The sequence below is a fragment of the Schistocerca piceifrons genome, chromosome 3, assembly GCF_021461385.2.
Source record: "Schistocerca piceifrons isolate TAMUIC-IGC-003096 chromosome 3, iqSchPice1.1, whole genome shotgun sequence".
NCBI lineage: Eukaryota > Metazoa > Arthropoda > Insecta > Orthoptera > Acrididae > Schistocerca > Schistocerca piceifrons.
The window spans coordinates 479,741,729-479,763,202 of record NC_060140.1 but is presented as its reverse complement, the minus strand read 5'-3'; the positions used below and the strand labels follow the sequence as shown (position 1 = coordinate 479,763,202).

Here is a 21,474-nt window from a genome sequence, read left to right as displayed (position 1 = left end):
TGCGGCATACGAGAAAATGGCAAGGTGTGACAACAAGTAAACAGCTTCACCTTCTGCGGGTGGAGCCTTTTTCGTTTTGGTGTCGCAGCTTCATGGTGGCTTGACCATCAAGGAGCAACCACTCTCTCCAAGAATGAAAACAAAAGACAAGATGGGTGTGTGACAAATCTTTGATGTCGTGTTCAGCCTTCGGAGGCATATGTTGTATGAAAAGTTGTGTACTACCCTAATTCACGAGTCACTCTATGATTTACACACCCATTCAATAAAATATATGTTTGTACAAGTAGTAGATGTGCTTGTGCTTTTTTGTGATATGAGTAGAAGTTATCTTATTTTGCCTGAATAACAGCTGCAGAATGTAAAGAAGTCGAGCCTTTCTTTGGCCACCCATAGGACTTCAGAGGCACTGATTAGCAGGACCTTTACTTCAAAAGAATGAACTATGGAGACCCGATTAAAAAAAGGGTAAATACATCAGATATCATGTTGGGTGACAGATCTCATCAAGTGTTCCGACTCAGCATCAACTGCAAGGAGCGAGCCAGCAGCTACATAAAACTTAAACCATGGAGGGAAACACTTCACTTCACCCTTTTCCATCCTTCAGCATCTTTACCGGAAAAAGCAGCCCATCGCTTGCAATACTAGGCTCTGTTTTTGTCACGCTATAGGTGTGAGATTCATTTCCAACCAACAGCACATCATGCTAATGCGGATGCTCTTCCTTGATTACCAAATGGCCCTGATCCAGCATTTGATCAGAATGAACTCTTGTGTTACCATTTAGACATCGAAGCCCAAAACACTGTGGACTGTTTTTCCCTTACCAGTTCCTGGATTTCAGCAGCTGTCATGGCTGATCCTATCTTACGTCAGATTGTTCAATTTCTTCAACACGGCTGGCCAGATAAACAACTGTGTTGAGAATTGGTCCCTTGTGTAGTTATGCTCTCCGTCACTTCTTATCAGTACTTGATGGGGTGTTAGTGATGACTACTGAAGAGTCGGTACTCAAGGTTGTGATCCCATCTGCATTGTGGCAGATGTCATGCACCTTATCTACCTAAACCATTGTGGCGTTTTTTATACAAAATTGCTGGCCCGCAACCACGTGTTTTGGCTGGGTATTGACAATCTAATCACATGTGTTGTGTCACCCTGTCATAGTGCATCACCCATCAAGCAGCACCACAGGCCTCTCTTTCCCCATGGCCTGCCCTCCAGTGCCCCTGGGAATGTATTCAAGCTCATTTTGTGGTTCTCTTCCTTAACTCCTTCTTGTAAGTAGTTGATACTTTCTCAAAATTTCCTTATGTGCTTCACCACCCATCCTCACCCATATTCGCTTGTGAGAGGCAACAACCCACAGTTTGTGTCTCCAGATTTTGAAGATTTTTGTAAAAAAGAGTGGCATCTGGCATGTTATGACCCCTCCCTTTCATCTTCAGTTCCACGGTGAGGTAGACCAGTTGAAAAAAATATATCACTCAATCTTCTCCAGAGGAAGTCCTCAATAGCTTCTTGAGTTCATGTACACTCACTCAAGTTAGGAACCGTAACCCAGCAGAGCTGCTTCACGGCTACTACTACTACTACTACTACTACTACTACTAGTTCTACTATTGGAGTTGGGTTGTTTGGGGGAAGAGACCTAACAGCGAGGTCATCGTCTCATCGGATTAGGGAAGGACGGGGAAGGGAGTCGGCCGTGCCCTTTCAGTGGAACCATCCTGGCATTTACCTTGAGTGATTTAGGGAAATCACGGAAAACCTAAATCAGAATGGCCGGACGCAGGATTGAACCGTCGTAGTCCTGAATGCGAGTCCTGTGTGCTAACCACTGCGCCACCTTGCTCAGTTTCACGGCCACAAGCCCCATACACTGCTCCATCTGCTCAGGCCAATGCCTGGCCACCTGCTGACACCCACCTCACAGCAGTTCTGTCCAGGCTCTGCTCTATGGGACTGAGGATTTGGCCGGCACCCTAAGTGGATACCAGCGGTTGTCCATCACTGCCGAGGACACGGCCTCTGTGATATGCACACCTCCGATGGCTGGATATCACAACTTTATGACCAGCTCTGCCCATGTGTGACCAACCACAAACAAGAGAACCCTCCGCCCTCACAATTGCTTCCAACATTTTAGACCACATTATCCTGTGATGGCACAAAATCTGCTCTGACAGTCATCCTCTTCCGATAAAGACACGAACATCTTCACAATAAACACTTTTCTCCATGGGGGAAGAAGTTGTGTAACCCTGTAGAGTAAGTGCACTTAATCAAACAGCAAACACCTCAATGACTGGCCTAAAGAGGTTGCACACAGACAGCACACCAAACACTGCACCTTGTGCAAAACAGCCGTATACAAGTTGGCGCTGGGCCCTCAGCCAGACTAATGTTTATGTGACAATTTTGTGCTCAACTATTAGACTGTGCTTCAATGTATTCTTTGGTTAACCCTGTGGTTGTTCTGATTCCTACTTAATGCAGTGTCTTAGTGTTACTCAAATGATGATGTTCTTGTGAAACTGACATGTAAGAAATCAAATCAATCATCAATGAAGTCAGCTTATCACTTACAAAAGAACTGAATGAGCCAGCTATTCCTTGCTAACAATCTCGCCAGAGCCTTTACTGACAGAAAAGATTATGTCCGGCTAGTTCAGAAACAAATTCACTGTGCCATTTCTTCCATAACACCAAAACCCTGTCACCACAGCAAAACAGATTTCAACCAGTATTTCCTCTTTCACTGTGGCTGAAACAACACCATTCTATGTCCTAAGGGAAATAACATACTACCAAAAATCCTGCCCTCACCCCTTACGATGGCATTTCTTCATACAACCTGGTTTTGTCTTTCTTGCTTCAATTTCAGCATGCCGCAAGTACGTGGATGACCCTGGTTCACAACTTACATAGTTAACATACGACTGAAAAGTTACCCAGCAGCAGATTTTCATATCACTGTCTTTATTTTGGTTATTGTTTTATTACTTCACTGTAAACACTTTTTTAATTTCATAAGGCTTTCACTTCTTGCTTCCCTTGAATTTAATCTAAGCCACACACATTCAAAGATATTCAGGTGATGTAAAAGTTTTTTGAGCATTTAGCTGTGAATCAACAGGAATTGCCACTGCTAATCAATCAGTAAAACTCGCCTCCCAATTACTGAACACGATGCACACCACAATACCAACAACTTCCGCAGCAACTTCAATCCCTGTGCCATTTGAATCTACCATTCCAGCTCAAGTGCCACTGAAATTTGAAGGTGGAAAATGTCACTCCAAAACATCTTCAAAAATGGTTCAAATGGCTCTGAGCACTATGTGACTTAACATCTGAGGTCATCAGTCCCCTAGAACTTAGAACTACTTAAACCTAACTAACCTAAAGACATCACACACATCCATGACCGAGGCAGGATTCGAACCTGCGACCATAGCAGTCACGTGGTTCCAGACTGTAGCTCCTAGAACCGCTCGGCCACCCCGGCCGGCAGCACATCTTCCATCCATCCCTGACCTAAACTTGATACAGTTTCCTTATCACACATTAGCTAACCTCCTTCCGACTTCCTTGCTATCATGCATTCATTTCTTGTTTTATTCTGACACTACCCCCCCCCCCCCCCACTCTCTCTCTCTCTCTCTCTCTCTCTCTCTCTCTCTCTCTCTCTCTCTCACCCCCCCCACCACCACCCCCCACCCCCACTCACCCACCTACTTACAGTTTGCCCACACAGTTGTGTAATTATTTCCAAAGAGTTAACCTACAGTTTGCAACTACTGTGAGTCATTTCCCGCCTCCCAGCCCTCTGCCCCTCCCCGTTGCTTCCATTATTTCTTTTCCCATCACATCCATCAGCCTGGAGACAGTCCAAACAGTCAGTATTGCCAAGGTGAGATGAGGTGAAGTAGGTAGGTACGTAGGTGTAGGTGTAGGTGTAGGTGTGTGTGTGTGTGTGTGTGTGTGTGTGTGTGTGCTGTTGTTGATGAAAAGTAAGCAATGTGGAAACAATTTCCTATAATGAAAGAAAATCTTCTGGTACAAAACAAAGGCAATAAAAGCATAATGTATATCATGCAATGCAACTATCGCACTAGACAATGCACTATGGTGGAAAATTCTCCACTTATAAAGCTAAAAAGAGTCTTCATACAGTGCGAGTACTTTACATGTGAGGGGCTTGAAAACTCTTTCTGAATGTTGTACGGTGATAACCATCCCACAGCTGTTGGATCTGAGGCAACTCTTTCCAGATTTTGTTTTAAAGCAAATACACGTTCTGCAACATCCAGAACACCAGATCCAGTGAAACTGCAACGTGACTTGCCAGTACCAGGTTGCATAGGCAGTGGGGGCTCACAATGCAAAGTCTCCATTGCATGCCATGACGGACTTGTCATATCTGAAAGGAAACTGACAATGAAAGATCTGATAATTACACAAGACACTTTTGAGTTAGATGTAACAATACTTCTTAATCTCAAAATAAATCATGCTAATCTGCACTGTCCCAGAAACATTGCTATCCACTTTATGTAATGAAGCCTTATTTCTACAATAACTCCCCAGCATAATTTACACACTCGAACACTACTAATCGCTGACAATGCTACCTTAATAAAGAAAGCCCCATCTAAAATCACTCTCTAAGCTGATCAATTGGTTTGTCTGACAACAAATTACTACTTCTTTAAATTTCAAGTTTTTCCATGAAGTATATTTTAAAGAGCTTGTACATTAACCTTATATAGAAACAGCATAGGTAAAGAAGGAGATAGAAAGTTTCCGAGATATTGCTACAGCTTAGAAATACAGCTTTGGCAGCAGTCATGTGAGTTTAGAGGTGTTCAATGTTCCTAAAAGGTCAAGAATTTCTTTGTGTTTTCCTCCAACTCATGATTTGGGAACAAGCACCCAATTTGAACACACTTGAGATCACTATAGCTCAGAAGAAAGTTCAGTGAAAGAGTGAAGATAACAATAAGGAGCTTGTACAAAATAAACAGTGAAAAAAAGCCTTTTCCTGACTTCTGCACACTAAACTCATCCCTCCACACAAATGTTCTCTGGGATCTGAATCTGAAAACAGTAATTTGCTCACACTCATTGTAGTCTTAGTAGTTAGATACTGAGAGATGAAAGACTGTTGCAGGTCTAAGTGCTGTGGGCTAAATCAGGATTGAGACTGTGTCACAGGGACCTAAAAATCAGGAAAAAAAGGTTGTTTATGCAAGGTCAATTGAATCTTTCATTTTCTATGAATCTTTTATTAGGTAAATAATAAAATTTAATAATGTATTATTTATGCTTAAATTCGCTTAAGAAAGACTGCATGAAATTCAGTCACTGTTTACTTTCCAATCACCAAATCTCTCTGAATACTTAGTATCGTATTATGGACAAGTTCTACAATGATCAATAAAGCAAATACAAAATAAAAATGAAAAAAAGTCTGCAAGACATGAAAAAATATTTTGGATTCCGTAAAATACATATAATTTTGCTACATTACTCCCATGAGCTGTTGAATATGAAACTGTTAGTGATCATAATTTGCAACTTGACCTATGTAACATAATCGCTTCTCAAGGACATGATTTATCATCTCACTCTTTGAACTTCTTCCCTTCAAGCATCAGCCTACAAAAAAGATGTATTTTCCACATGTAATTCCTGGCTGTTACTTGTATTCTACATCCAGACATCCTTTGTGGAAGCTGATGTCACCTTCAGTTGTCTATTTTTGCTCTACCTTGAAGTAACTCCACTTTAAGTCTCTCCCTTCCAATACCCGCATCATCGTCGTCGTCGTCGTCATCATATCTCAAGCATTCCCTTGAAAATTTCCATTAGGCTGTCTAGTTTTAAGAAAGTTTATTGGAATAAGGGAGAACTGTGAAGGTGGTTTGATGAACCTTCTGCCACGCACTTAAACATGATTTCCGTCCAAATGTGTGTGTGTGTGTGTGTGTGTGTGTGTGTGTGTGTGTGTGTGTATGCTCCTTCTTCTGATTTCTGAGCTTCGAATGATTCTAAATTTGTCTGTGTTTTATCCAGATATGTATTATTCCCTTATGAAGTATAATTTCACACAAATTTCAAATATTTTATTTGCATTATAATTTCACCTTTAGTAAGCAGTTTTACTTCATATTTTCCTTTAAATGTTGTTGTTTTTGTCTAGCTCACAGAATTTTTAAAACAATATGCACATCTACTCTTACTCAAGATAAAGTTATCTTAATTATTCTGCATAAAGGTGTTGTAGCATGTCTGCTTACACCCCAACCACAGCCACAGAATTTGTATTTGGCACTACCAGTGAGAGATCGAAACAAGAATGCCGGCCTCACTTGCTGCCAGCACTGCTGCCGCCCTAATGGGCCAGGCTGCATGTCTCCACTGCATCCCTGCTCTTTCTTGCATCTTTCATGGTCATGAAGACCCAACTTGCTGATTAGGACTGTTCTACAATTTTGCTATAATGAACTTTGCCTTTTACCAATCTTGACCTGGACTGTTCTTCCTCTGCTTAATGTCCCGTATATGTGTAATCCTGGTGCTAAGTCACTGCAACTGTATTTTCCTGTGTAATCTGTTGGTGTAAGAAAAAAAAACTGTACATACCACAAAAGGAATACTCGCAGGGACAGAGTATGATATGTACTGATTCGTTTCCTTGTTATATTCTTCAGATGAATTCCATATTTAAAAGTTCTTTGTAGGATATTGATTATTTTTTCTTTAGTACAGTCCTGTTCCCTTTAACCAACTACTTTCAGGACTTTTCTTTAGTTGAGAATTTACTATCCCCTCAGAATTTCAAGTTCATTTTTCAACATTCCTTATTTTGTCAATCTACCACTTCTCAACATGTTTTTTTTTTCCTTTTATCACCTTTTTCCACCAATGCCTTAATGCTACTCGGTGGTTATGTTTTGTAAAGATCCATGCATATGCTTCGCAGTCCATTATACGGTCACAATCTGTACCACCATGATTCAGTCCTTTTCAAATATAGCATTTTCTGTTCTGCTCTGTGAAGAGTATCAGCTGTAACTTGAGGCACCTTTCACCAAAATTTCAGAGCTTGCTCTCCTATGTCACTTCCTTCTCATAGTCTACATTCTTTGTAATTCTTCCTTTTTCTTCCTCCAGAAATAAAGCATTTCTATCACCCAAAATTACTGACCTTTCTCAAAACATTCAATAGCCAAGATTGCATAAATATTTCTTTATTTAAAACAATTGGTTTCAACAGACTTTGCTATCATCTTCAGGTCCTAAAAGCTCTTTTTGTATGGAACGTGTTCATTTTACACTGGATCTCATGCCAAGTTGCCACATGGATAAAAATCAGTACGTGACAACTTAGTGTGATGTCTAATGTAAAATGAACACATTTCATAACAAAAAGATTTTTTAAGCTCTGAAGATGAGAGCAAAGTCTATCGAAACCAGTTGTTTCAAACAAAAATATTTATGCAATCTTGGCTTTTGAATGTTTTTAGCAAGTAAAACAGATCACTCCTTTGGTCTTCTCAAAATGAGAAAATTCAATCATAATGACGTTTCATATTCTTCCATCTGTTTTATTAGTCATTATTTCTGCTTATACTTTCTCCATGTGGTTGATCTTGTGAGTTGCACATATGCAAATTATTTTTTTCCCAGCTCTGAACACAATAAGTTCATTACTACACAGTGAGTTAGTTTATACACCTATTCAAGTTTGCTAACACACGCCTCTTGCACTACAGCCACAGGACCAGAAGTCTCTTTCTTCTTTGATTTTACTTTTCTGATCATACAGAACTTCACCTAATCCATGCCTCTTTGAGGATTTTCTAACTTCTATCAGACAAACATCTAACATTCCAAACTCTTATGAACAGAACAGTACTTTAACACATTTTACTCCAGAAAACCATTATTTGGCAATCCCCACTTAGAGACTGAGGTGGAACTACTTTTGTTAGTTACTTACCTTTGTCATTTGATGTAACGTATGTCAAACAGGTTGCTAGTGATGGGAGTCCAGCAGGCAATAGTTCACACAACACAGAAAAATGATCATATCGTTGCCATCCCGTTATCATCAAGCCACGAAATTTGAGTTGTGAAGAATATGTTGTAAATATATCAATCCAGGCACGATGGTTATCCAAATGGTAACCTGACAGAAAGAAAGGTCATCTTAAAGGGATATATAAAGTAAAATAGTTCTTTGATATAATGCAATATACACTTGGAACTCTATTTGAAATTACATTTCACAAACTCTTATTGATTGAAGTTTAATGTATTTTAATGATAAGAAGAACAAACACAGCAGAGCACAGGAAATCAGTATCAACAACCCTCCTCCATATCTCATTCAAGAACGATGCAATGGAAAATGACTGCGTGAACACTTCTGTTTGCGTTCCTAACTCTTCATTTACCCCTCTGCCCTGCACCAAGTATGTGAAGTAGGATCAGACATTAATGTTTTCAGAAATTATAGCTCCAAAACAATGGTCTGAATGAGTCCGAACTGAGAGGATGTGTGGAAGGATGTACCAGATATAGCTGATTAACACAGCAGAGAGACAGTGAACATGTAAGGCCACTCTTGCATAACTGGGAAGGTCAGAGGAGTATAATGCTCAGAGAAGACAACTGTGAAGTCACTGATGACAGTGCCACTAAAGCAGAGTTATTAAACATGGTTTTCCGAAACTCCTTCACCAAAGAAGATGAAGTAAATATTCCTGAATTCCAATCATGAACAACTGCCAAGATAAGAAACATAGAAGTAGATATCCTCGGTGTAACAAAGCAGCTTAAATCACTTAATAAAGGCAAGGCCTCTGGTCCAGATTGTGTACTAGTCAGGTTCCTCTCAGAGTATACTGATAAAATAGCTCCATATTTAGCAATTATATACAACCACTCGCTCACAGAAAGATACGTACCTAAAGACTGGAAAATTGCTCAAGTCACACCAATACCCAAAAAGGGAAGTAGGAGTAATCCGCTGAATTACAGGCCTGTATCATTAATGTCGATTTGCAGTAGCGTTTTAGAACATATACTGTATTCGAACATTATGAAGTACCTCGAAGAAAACGATTTATTGACATATAGTCAGCAAGGATTCAGAAAATATCGTTCTTGTGAAGCACAAACAGCTCTTTATACTCATGAAGTAATAAGTGCTATCGACAGGAGATGTCAAATTGATTCCATGTTTTTAGATTTCCAGAAGGCTTTCGACACCATTCCTCACAAGCGTCTTCTAACCAAACTACATGCCTACGGACTATTGCCTCAGTTGTGCGACTGGATTCATGATTTCCTGTCAGAAAGGTCACAGTTCGTAGTAATAGACGGAAAGTCACCGAGTAAAGCGGAAGTAATATCTGGCGTCCCCCAAGGAAGTGTTATAGGCCCTCTATTGTTCCTGATCTATATTAACGATGTAGGTGACAATCTGAGTAGCCGTCTCAGATTGTTTGCAGATGATACTGTCATTTAGCGCCTTATAAGTCACCAGATGATCAAAACGACTTGCAACATGATTTAAATAAGATATCTGTATAGTGTGAAAAGTGGCAATTGACCCTGAACAAAGAAAAGTGCGAAGCTATTCACATGAGTACTAAAAGAAATCAGCTAAATTTTGATTACGCGATAAGTCACACAAATCTGAGGGCTGTAAATTCAACTAAATACTTAGGGATTACAATTACAAATAACCTAAATTGGAACGATCACATACATAATATTGTGGGTAGAGCAAACCAAAGACTGTGATTCATTGGCAGAACACTTAGAAGGTGCAATAGGTCTACCGAAGAGACTGCTTACACTACGCTTGTCCGCCCTATTCTGGAGTACTGCTGTGCAGTGTGGGATCCACATCAGGTGGGACTGACGGATGACATCGAAAAAGTACAAAGAAGAGCAGCTCGTTTTGTATTATCACAAAATAGGGGAGATAGTATCACAGACATGATACGTGAATTGGAGTGGCAATAATTAAAACAAAGGCTTTTTCATTGCGACGGGATATTCTCATGAAATTTCAATCATCAGTTTTCTCCTCCAATTGTGAAAACATTCTGTTGGCACCCACCTACATAGGGAGAAATGATCATCATGATAAAATAAGAGAAATCAGGGCTCGCACCGAAAAATTTAAGTGCTCGTTTTTCCCGCGTGCCGTTCGAGAGTGGAACGGAAGAGGGACAGCATGAAGGTGGTTCATTGAATCCTCTGCCAGGCACTTTATCATGAATAGCAGAGTAATCACGTAGATGTAGATGTAGAAGACACAAGAAAAGAAGTTCAAACATGAAAGCCAGTGCTGATGTCCCTCATGGTGTCAAAGAGTTCTATATTGGGGAAGTATGTGAGGGAGATTGAATGGGTCAGGATGATCAACCACTGAGAAAAGTGGATTGTCCAACCATGACTTTTGGCTTGTACAGGAAATGCCACTAGGACAGTGATGCATATGTAAAATCAGTGGATAGAACAAGAAGTCATACAAAATAATGAAACATTACTGGACCTTGCAATTTGACCACTTCATGAGATCTATATCAACACTTCGCAAGCCACTGTAAGGTGCGTGGCGGAGGGTACCCTGTACCTCTACTTGTCATTTCCTCTCCTGTTCCACTCGCATATAGAGCAAGGGAAAAACAACTGTCTGTACACCTCCATACGAGCCCTAATTCTCGTACCTTATCTTCGTAGCCCTTACGCACAATGTATGACAGCAGGAGCAGAATCGTTCAACAGTCAGCTTCAAATGCCAGTTCTCTAAATTTTCTCAATAGTGTTTCCCAAAAAGAATGCAGCCTTCCCTCCACAGATTTTCATTTGAGTTCCCAAAGCATCTCCATAATACCTGTGTGTTGTTCAAATCTACCAGTCCTCCTCTGAACTGCTTCAATGTCTTCCTTCAATCCGACCTGGTATGGATTCCAAACTCTCAAGAAGTACTCAAGAATAGATCGCATCGGCATCCTATATACAGTCTCCTTTCCTGGTGAACCACTCTTTCCTAAAATTCTCCCAATAAACCGAAGTCTACCACATGCCTTCCCTACCACAGTTTTCACACACTCGACACTACACCCAGATATTTCAATGACTTGACTGTGTGAAGCTGGACAACAGTAATACTGTATCCAAACATTAGAGGTTTGTTCTTCCTAATCATCTGCATTATTTTATATTTTTCCATATTTAGGGCTAGCTGCCATTCATCCAAATTTGGTCTAAGTTGTCTTGTATCTTCCTACAGCCACAACTTCAACACCTTACCGTACAACACGGTATCATCACCAAACAACTGCAGACTGCTGCCCACCCTGTCCACCAAATCATTTATGTATACAGAGAACAACAGTGACCCCATCATAGTTCTCTGGGGCACTCCTGACAGTACCCTTGTCTCTGATGAACACTCGCCATCGAGAACAACATACTGGGTTCTATTATTTAAGAAGTCTTCCTGCCACTCACATATCTGTGAACTTATTCCATATACTCATACCTTCTCGTTAACAGTCTGCAATGGGGCACCATGTCAAATGCTTTCTGGAAATCTAGAAATATGGAATCTGCCTGTTGTGTACATCCATAGCTCTCAGTATATAATGTGAGACAAGAGCAAGCTGAGTTTCAATGAGTGATGCTTTCTACAACCACGCTGACTGATGGGCATAAGCTGCTCTGTGTGAAGAAAATTTATTGTATACGAACTGAGAATGTATTCAATGATTCTGCAGCAAACAGAAGTTAGGGATATCGGTCTGTAATTCTGTAGGTCTGTTCTTTTACCTTTCGTATATACTGGAGTCACCTGCACTTTTTTCCAGTCACTTGGGACTTTGTCCTGGGCTAGAGATTCTTGATAAATGCAACCTAGTAAGGGATCAATGCCATAGAGTACTCTCTGTAAAACCGAACTGGGATTCCATCCAGACCTGGTGATTTATTTGTTTTCAAATCTTTACGTTGCTTCTCTATGACAGGTATGCTTATTTCTATGTCATCCATACAGGAGTCTTCCTGATGGTCAAATGACATTATGTTTGTTCAGTTCTCCTGCATGAATGATTTCTTGAACGTGAAATTTAAAACTGTGACTTCCGTTTTGTTGTCTTCAGTGTCACACCAGACTGTTCAACAAGGGACGGAATGGAAGCCTCAGACCCACTTAGCGATTTTACTTACAATGAGAATTTTCACGGGTTCTCTGCCAGATTTTTAGTAAGGTGTGATGGTGGTAGTAGTTGTATGCTTCACGTATAGCTCTTTTCACAGACGCAAGAATCTCTAGTAACCTTTGCTTGTCATCATTTGTGCATCCATTTTGAACCCAAAGTGCAACAGCCTCTGCTTGCTCAGCATCTTACGAATTTCGTTATTAAACCATGGTGGGTCTTTTCCATCCTTTGTCCACTTACCAGGCACATAACTCTCCAGACCATGATTTACAATCTGCTTAAACTTTGCCCATAATTCCTCCACATCCATATTACTGGTGCTAAATGATGCCAATTCATTGTATAAGTAATATGTTAATAACTGCTTATCTGCTCTATCTAGCAGAAACACACTCCTAACCTTCTTGATGGATGTTTTAATTTTCGTAGTCATAATTGCTATAATGACATCATGATCATTAATCCTTGTTTCTAAACTGACACTGTCAATAAGGTCCGGCCTATTTGTAGCTACAATTTTCAGAAAACATGTTCAAAAGTATTTTGCATGACTGTCTGTACCCAACAGACGAAACAAAGTACGGCCATGTAGTCGCAGCACTAACAGACGACTTAAGCCGCAGAGGTACAAGATATCCTTGCTGCATCATCTAATGCTGAATGGCATGCGTCAATTAAGAATGCGCTAGTGACGCACCTATCACAATCTGAAGCAAAGTGACTAGAGAAGCTATTACAGAATGAAGAGTTCGGCGATTGAACCCTGTCACAACTTTTGCATACATTGGCAAGCAATACAGTGAGCAACTATGTGCTGCACAGTATTTGGTTGATTACCCTCCGACACTCAAAAAATTCTGACAGTGTTCACAGGTGATTTAAATGCACTAGCGCAAACAGCAGACAGGATCGTCGAGATGTATCCCACAACAACGTGTCAGCACAGACACCATGGCAAGAGGATACATCTGCAATGATACTAGCACCGCTCCCGTTGCAATTTTAGAGGAGCTTACCACAAAAGTAGCCGCATGACGAACGAGACACGCATGTCATCAACGGCACCGCCGGTCATCAAGAAGTTGTAACCACTCGCCATCGGCACAAAATTTGTGTTGGTACCACAAGATATTCAGCAACTATGCATGAAAGTATACACCACCATGTAAGTGGAAACATGAAGTGGAAAACGTAGCAGCAACAACTACTCACACTGGTAATGCATGTCGACTTTTTGCCACAGACCGCAACATGAAAGTACAATACCTAATGGACACAGGGGCAGAAGTATCCGTGTACCCAGTAACTCATGTACTGCAGCTGTGACAATTCTTGTCTGTTTGCCAGTAACAACCCTAAGATTAAAACATACGGTCAGATCACACTGTAGCTTAACCTTGTCCTACCCCATACATTTGAGTGGCACTTCACAGTAGTGGATATGCCACAGTCTATCATAGGAGCTGATTTTTTATACTTTTATGATCTAATACCTGACCTCCGACGCAAGCAGCTGTTCGATTTCACTACACACCTGCATACTCCATGGAAGGTGTGTTGCATCACTCCCATGATGGTATGTACGGTAGCAGTAGATACACGGTACACATGATTCCTAAAAGAATTTCCCAAAATCATACAACAGTCGCCTACTCTCCCACTGGTTAAAAACACAACGGTACAGCACATTTTGACTATATCAGGCCTGCCCCATCTCACTCCAAGCCTTGACATTTGTTGCCAAAGAAGTTGCATGTGGTGAAGCAGGAATTCCACAACATACTGTCAATGAGCATTTGCAGAGTTTCAAGTAGCAGTTGGGCAGCCCCAACCCATGTGGTATCAAAGAAGACCATTCCAGATCGGTACCCGGTGCCAAATATAGAAGACTTCTCTGCCAACGTTCATGGTAAGACTATATTTTCTTCTATTGATCTAGTCTGGGCATATTATCAGACCCCGTTGCCATAGAAGATAACCCCAAGACAGCAGTGCCAACACCTTTTGGTCAATTCAAGTTCACTAAGATGCCTTTTGGTCTGTGAAACACATCATAGATGTTTCATTGTTTCATGGATGAGATTACTAGGGACTTATATTTCTGTTATGTTTACGTAGATGATATTCTGGTGATGTCTGCGTTGGAAGAAAAACATTTACATCATCTGGCTGAGATATTTAATCATTTACGCATAAAAGGCTTAGTAACTTATCCTTCAAAGTGTACTTTTTGAACAAGAGAAGTGCAGTTTCTGGGTTCCAAGGTAGACGTGCATAGTATTCAACCACTGAAAAATAAAGTGGAAGCCACAAACAAGTACCCTCATCCCATTACAATCAGAGAGCTATGGCGGTTTTTAGGAGTCATAAATTTTTTAGACAAAGATTTGTATACAATTACACATCGATAACAGCACCCCTGAATGAATTTCTTAATGGCACACCAAAGCCAAATGACAGGTTTCATTGAACAAACAAAGCAGATGATGCTTTTCAGGCCGTAAAAACAACAATTGCAGAGGCTACACAATTAGCACACTCCATGGCACAGGCTCCACTTGCACTTACGATTGATGCCTTGTATACAGCTGTTGGCACTGTACTGCAACAACAGGTTGAACATTGTTGGCAGCCCATAGCATTCTTCAGACACAAGTTGTCACCTTCGCAGCAATGTTGGGCAACCTATGACCACAAACTGTATGCAGCTTATGCCACACTCAAGAAATTCAGGCATTTACTAGTGGGCCGACAGTTCACTATTTATACAGATGACTTGCTGCTAACATATGCCTTTGCTGTAAAACTAGAGAAAGCATCACTGGGGCAACTATGCCATTTAGATTACATTAGCCAATTCACCACCTGTATTGTTTATATACAAGGGATGCTGAACATACTAGTGGATGCGCTATCATGTGTAGAGGCGGTGAACGCGACAGCAGACACACGCTCAAATGTTGAAGCTGTAACAGCTACCACTGATTTTGGTACTCTCGCACAGGCCCAACAATGTGATAACGAGTTACAAGATTTGTTGAAACAACTGGGACGACTGAAGTTACAATGTATTTCACAATGCCTGAAGCAAATGTTGAATTGTATTGTGACCAGTCTGGAGTGAAAGCACGTCCATTTGCGATGCAACACTTTCGAGCACAAGTAATTGCATCAGTACACAATCTGGCACATATAGGAGTACACGGCACTATTAGATTGGTCAAACAAAGTTTTGTCTGGCCTGGAATGCAGCAGACCACAAAACATTTGTCAAACAATGCATTATGTGTTAGAGGAACAAGAGCACACAGTATGTCAGAGCACCGCTAGGTGCACTTCTGCTGCTGAATCAACGTTTCGAACATGTGCACACTGATATTGTCGGGCACTGATGACCACACAGTTGAGCGCCCCGTAAACCAATCACCACCACCACCACCACCACCACCACCACCACCACCACCACCACCACCACATTGATATCGTAGGCCCACTCGCAGTCTCAGAAAGCTATAATTATTGTCTTACAGTTGTGGACTGATTTACCAGGTAGCCTGAAGCACTCCCCATGAAGGATAACACAACAGAAACTGTGGCACAGACATTTTTTTGCGGTTGTCTCACCCGATTTGGCGTACCACTATGGATTACCATATACCAGGGACGACAATTCGAAGTCTACCTTCTCAGAGTATTAGTTACATTATTAGGCATGAAGCGCATAGACATCACAGCCTATCATCCTGCATCAAATGGTATAGCTGAACACCTGCATCGACAACTGAAAGCAGCTCTGCAATGTCACACATTGCAGAATTGGATGGAAGTACAATCTATGGTGCTCCTCGGACTACAGGCATCTTCAAAAGTGATCTAGAAGCTACGACAGCAGCTAGTGTGCGGGCAAACACTACGTCTGCCAGGAGAATTTTTACACAGACAGTCGTATCAGACTTTGCTGCAAGATTACGAAAGCACATATGCCAGCTTAGACCAATGGCACCCAGAAGTCAGGCTGGGAGACATTTGTTTGTGTTCACAAATCTTGAGAACTGCACATACATTTTCTAATGCCATGATGTGATTAGCAGAGGCGGCCACACAGTCCAGATTAGAATAAATGGTAGGCCTACCACTGTCGAACTATACCGACTCAAGTCCGCATTTTTTGATGCATTGGACACAGCAGAGACTACAGGAGGCGAGTGAGAAGATAAGAATGTAGCACCAGAAAACGTCCCTGTCCCCACAGCCACCATGAGACATTACAGATGCCAGGCACCTCAGAGAAGAAAACAATGCCAAAGACTGGTACCTCACATCCTGCTGGACCCACTGGCTCCAATAACACAATGCCAGGTTTCAAGAAAACAGTGGTAACATGTGTAGGGTGACGAGTGAAGTTTAATCTGTGATATCGTTAACACTGGGGAGGGGGGAGTCACGTAGCATCTCATTCTCACTCCGCAAACGCGTGTATACAGTGGTGTATTAACATTTCATGTGACTAGTATTTGTCATTATAGTTACTCTTTGATGATAGTGATTCAGACAATTCCATGCCTCTCTTTACAGTTAATTGTCAGCCTTCCACACTTGTAAGCTATCCTGTATAGAAGCGTTTTATGTGGAAATAAATGTTCAATTCTACCAGATACCACACACTCTTCAGTTTTCCTGTAGGGAATATGTATCTTTCCCCTCATTATGCATGCTTCTACAGCCTTGACTTTGTGCTCTAGCTATTCCTACTTATCCACTGTACAGTTTCTGTCAATGTTATGTTTTAGACATTTGTAGTCCCTTTTTCTTGCTTCATTTGCTGCATTTTTATATTTTCTACTTTGGTGAATTAAATTCAATAACTCATGTGTTACTGAAGGATTTCTATTGGGCCTAATGTTTTTGGCTATCTGATCCTCTGCTGCCTTCACTATTTCATTTCCCAAAGTTATGCAGTCATCTCCTATTGTATTTCTTTTCTCCATTTCCATCAATCATTGCCTAATGCTCTGTATGAAACTCTCAACAACCTTTGGTACTTACATTTAGTCAAGGCCCCATATTCTTCATTTTCTATCTTTCCGCAATTTCTTCAGTTTTAATCTGCAGTTCATAAACAATAAATTATGATCCGAATCCACATCTACCACTGGAAATTTCTTGCAGTTTAAAATCTGAATTGGTAATCTCTGTCTAACTACTACATCACAGAAGAATGCTTTGGCACATATGCTGACAGCCCGAGCTCACCGGATTAGTGATGCCAACCACACACAACAGAAACTGAACAAGCCCACGACAACATTCCGTACAAATTGATACAACAGAGATATACAATGAACTATGGGTCAGCAAAGACAAAACAGACCTTATGTGAGAGGTGTCAGTAACCGTACAGGCAAGGTTCTGCATCATATAGGAGTCAGATCTGTATTTCAGAGAGGCTAAAAGATCCGAGATTTGTTGAAGCCCACCAAGGATCCCGTGAATGCCCTCCACACCACAGGTGTCTATGAACTTCAGAGTGAATGCAGCAAAGTCTATGTTGGTGAAATAGGGAGGCCCATTAGCAACTGCATTTTGGAGCATGAACGTTACGTACAACTGGAGCAGCACAAGATGTCAGCTGTATCAGAACACCACCACAAATGGCGCCATCCTATCTATTTTCAAGAACCTCACATGCTTGCTGGCACCCATGGATGCAGCAACAGAAAATAGGAGAGGCAATTGAAATAATTAAACACCCTAACAACTTGAACAGGGAGGATGGCTACAAGTTACCTGCGGCCAGGCTGCCACTGACTACAGCCCAATGGGACAAGTCTGTTTACCAGCCAGCAGCATCACTCGACCCAGGTTTAGCAGTATAGAAGCAGTTGCGGGAGAACTGCAGTGCAGCCTTAAAGCCTCACTGCAGGAAAACACTACCCCCTGGACACAAGCTGCCAATTAGCTATTGCCTTCCAATCACCAATGAGAACTTGCCTACCAGTCTCTTACCAGGGTGGCACAGGTAACAGACAGCTGATACATCACCTTCTGCCAAACACCTACTACAGCTACCTTCTAATCGGCTACCAGGATAGCACAGGCTATAGCATACCATACAGCCACCCCTCCATCACAATCTCTTCAAACTGCCCAATGATACCACAGATATGTGCTGTCAGTAACCACCAAACAGCAGCAAATGACAGTATATATCTGTTTCAGAAGAAGGCCTCCTGGTTGAAAGCTCACGTGTTTAGTAGTCTTTTTGTTGTGCCTGTCTGCAACTCAGCATTTCTGCGATATGATGAGTATCAATCTATCCTTTTCATTATATTGTCATCATTACATCCTGGCTTTTCCATTGTTTAAGTATATAAAGGAAGACATTCACCAGTATACAGTAGTGAACTGCCCTGAAGAGCACTGCAGTAAGTTAGTTGAAATGTTGGCAAATTAGTTGTATTGTAATTTACAGTGACATGGCCCAATACCCAAAATTATGTAACCTATTTGTAAACTTCCAGTGCCTTCTGGTCTCCTCCATGTACACATACTCTTCTTTATGATTCTTAAACCAAGTGTTAGCAATAATTAAATAATCTCTCTGTTAAATTCTTCCATATAATGATCAGAAACTCACACCAAACAATTTCTTTTTATTCTCCTCAATAAACCAGTAGCATTTGGCCCTTATTATCTGGAAAGCTTTGAAATTATCTGCACTTGGTCAATAACTGAATCTGTGAGGAGCTGTGTATTTCACTACCTCTTTATTGCAGGAGAGTGACATTCCTCCAAGGGGGTCTTTGAAGATGACCTACAGACACTGGAACTGATTTACCAGGAGCTTGGTGGATCAGTGAAATAACATTATCCATCCATTCCTGGATACTGTTGTGTACTGCACTGCCACAACTAGTCTGATGGCAGTACCTTGTGTAGGGTGCATGTCCACCAGTTGGAGTTTTTGCAAAATTACAGACTCCACCACCACTGTCAACTACACCTGCCAAATTTCATCAGTCTCTTGACAACAGGAAGTAAGAAACATTTAAAAGCAAGCCCAGCTGAAGACAACCTTATTTGGTTTAGTCTAGAATATTAAAATCTCTTGCTTATTCTGACAGACTAGTAATAAATAAAATTTGCAGTGTCTCTGGTCAATTCTTTGATTTATTCTTGCAAATTTTGCATAACATTTGTTCACAATGAACCCATGGCCTACTTCTATTCTGTTCCAATACTGCAGGAATGCTGTGTCAAGTGCTTCATTTGTACTGTTCTTGCATTGTTTTTAACTGTTAAATAAACACTGCAGTTGTGACTGAACTGAACAGCCAGTTAGCTGTAAAGTGTCTAATTACCCTTTAAAATCATGAATTAGCTTCCTCTTGGTCACTACTTTATCTGCTTGCCGAATCCAGGTTGCTAAACAAATAACCACTAATGTCACCATTACTAAATTTTTCTCAGCTCTTTCTTTCTGTGGTTGAACTGATTTTCTTGAGTCATGATTCAAGTCTCAAAAACGCATGGCATAATGCCAGATCACAAAGGTAACTTGCAACAAAATTTCATTTTACTCAGCAGCAAGCCAATGAGTGTAGTGAATTGAAACGATGAGCCCTCTGTATATATAAAAAGTTGGTCATGTCAAGAAAATCCATTTGACTACTGTGTAACAGCTACAAATTTTAATATTTTATGATATGGAAGATTACATTTATGATCATGTATCCCCATGGAGGTAAGATATCATGGGAAGTTTGGAGCATGGGAGAGTCCAAGACAAGGGAGCTTAACTCATATGTTCTCTCTCTTTTATTACATACAACAGAGAGGTTGGAGGTACCCGAAAATAAAGCAGTTGTTTTGCTCAAACATGTCACAGCAGTTTTTCAACTAGACAGAGCAGACACTATTGGAACATTGCATACAGCAGACCTGTTGAGATATGGCAAGCACAAACTGTAATCTCATGTCTCTTCATACAACTATCAGTACTGCAGCACTGGCAATGTCTTTGCTAACCACACACAACGGTGTCTTCACACTACTCTCAAGTCAGTCAGTATAGTACTCCAGGCTGGCCACCAGTGACCATTTTGTTCATTATTGGATCTCTGTTACTCACACCAAGACCAACATACATGCATAGCAGCACCACTAACAGTCACGCACACCACATGGCTAACAGCATTTTTTCCACACTGTTATAAGAGTCACACATGCACAGATCCCAAAGAGAAGACATGAGGAATCTTGGAAGACTATCACTGACACCTGCACCACAATCATGTTACAAGATGTGACTAGCCAGTGAACCAATGACAAAAGTCAGTTAGTCGAGACTGTGGTTGATGCCTGCACCACAATAATCAGTAACTAGAAGGGACTAGTCAGTGAACCAAGGACAGAATTCAGTTTGCCAAATAACTGTACATACAACAAAGGGAGTCAAGCATTTGCCTTTGCCAGCTCAGCTATGTGTAAAAGTTGCAAATAAAAATGTTTGAATTTTACCCAAGCAAATGTATGTCTTTGTGTTCCTACCTCGTATCCAACCCCTATGACTGCAGACACAACAGTAACAAATTTGGTATTGCTAACAGCTATAAAATTGACAGACTATGGAACAGTACTAAGGGGAAGCCTGTATCAATAACATCAAACACACATAAGAAGTAGTCTTAAAAGCTGCAGCCTAAGCAAACAATCTGGTCGGTGTAAAATTCTCATATTGTTATCCGATGATTTGAAACTGGTTCTCACCAAGTATGGAAATGGTGAATTATCTACTAAATCTATGAAAACCCTTTGAGAAAATTATAGCCAATAGAGAAGCAGCCATTTGTATCATACGCACAGCAAAAGCTTAAGAAATCCATACACAGAGAGAGTAAAAGAGTGAGCACATCAAAGGCATTTGCTAAGTATAATACCTAAGGTTGAGAGAAAAGTTATAAAATGCATGAAAGCATATGGAATCTTCATTTTCTGGTCACTTGTGAAGAAAATTTAGTTCTGAATATATCCAGCTACCACAGCAAGATTACCAACCTAATGGATCCACAAATTTGTGAGGAGTTCGGAAAGGACCTTTCTTTGAACTGATACACAATTGATAAATAACTCCACAACTGAACTGAGCACTAAGAGAGGGAACTCTTTTTCATTTAAACTGCCACTGAGACAACACAAGTTGCCTAAAATACTTGTTAAC

At 40.8% G+C, this 21,474-nt stretch overlaps 1 protein-coding gene across 1 annotated transcript in view; it reads right to left on the bottom strand.

Annotated features, from left to right (window-relative positions):
* Positions 1-21,474, bottom strand: part of LOC124790054 (hexosaminidase D-like) — a 187,509-nt gene that overhangs the window by 107,712 nt on the left and 58,323 nt on the right. Inside the window, exons 4-5 of the mRNA XM_047257613.1 lie at positions 8,015-8,203; positions 4,197-4,429 (exon numbers count right to left, since the gene is read on the bottom strand). Of these exons, the coding sequence (XP_047113569.1) occupies positions 4,197-4,429; positions 8,015-8,203 (422 nt within the window). The remainder of the gene's footprint in view (positions 1-4,196; positions 4,430-8,014; positions 8,204-21,474) is intronic.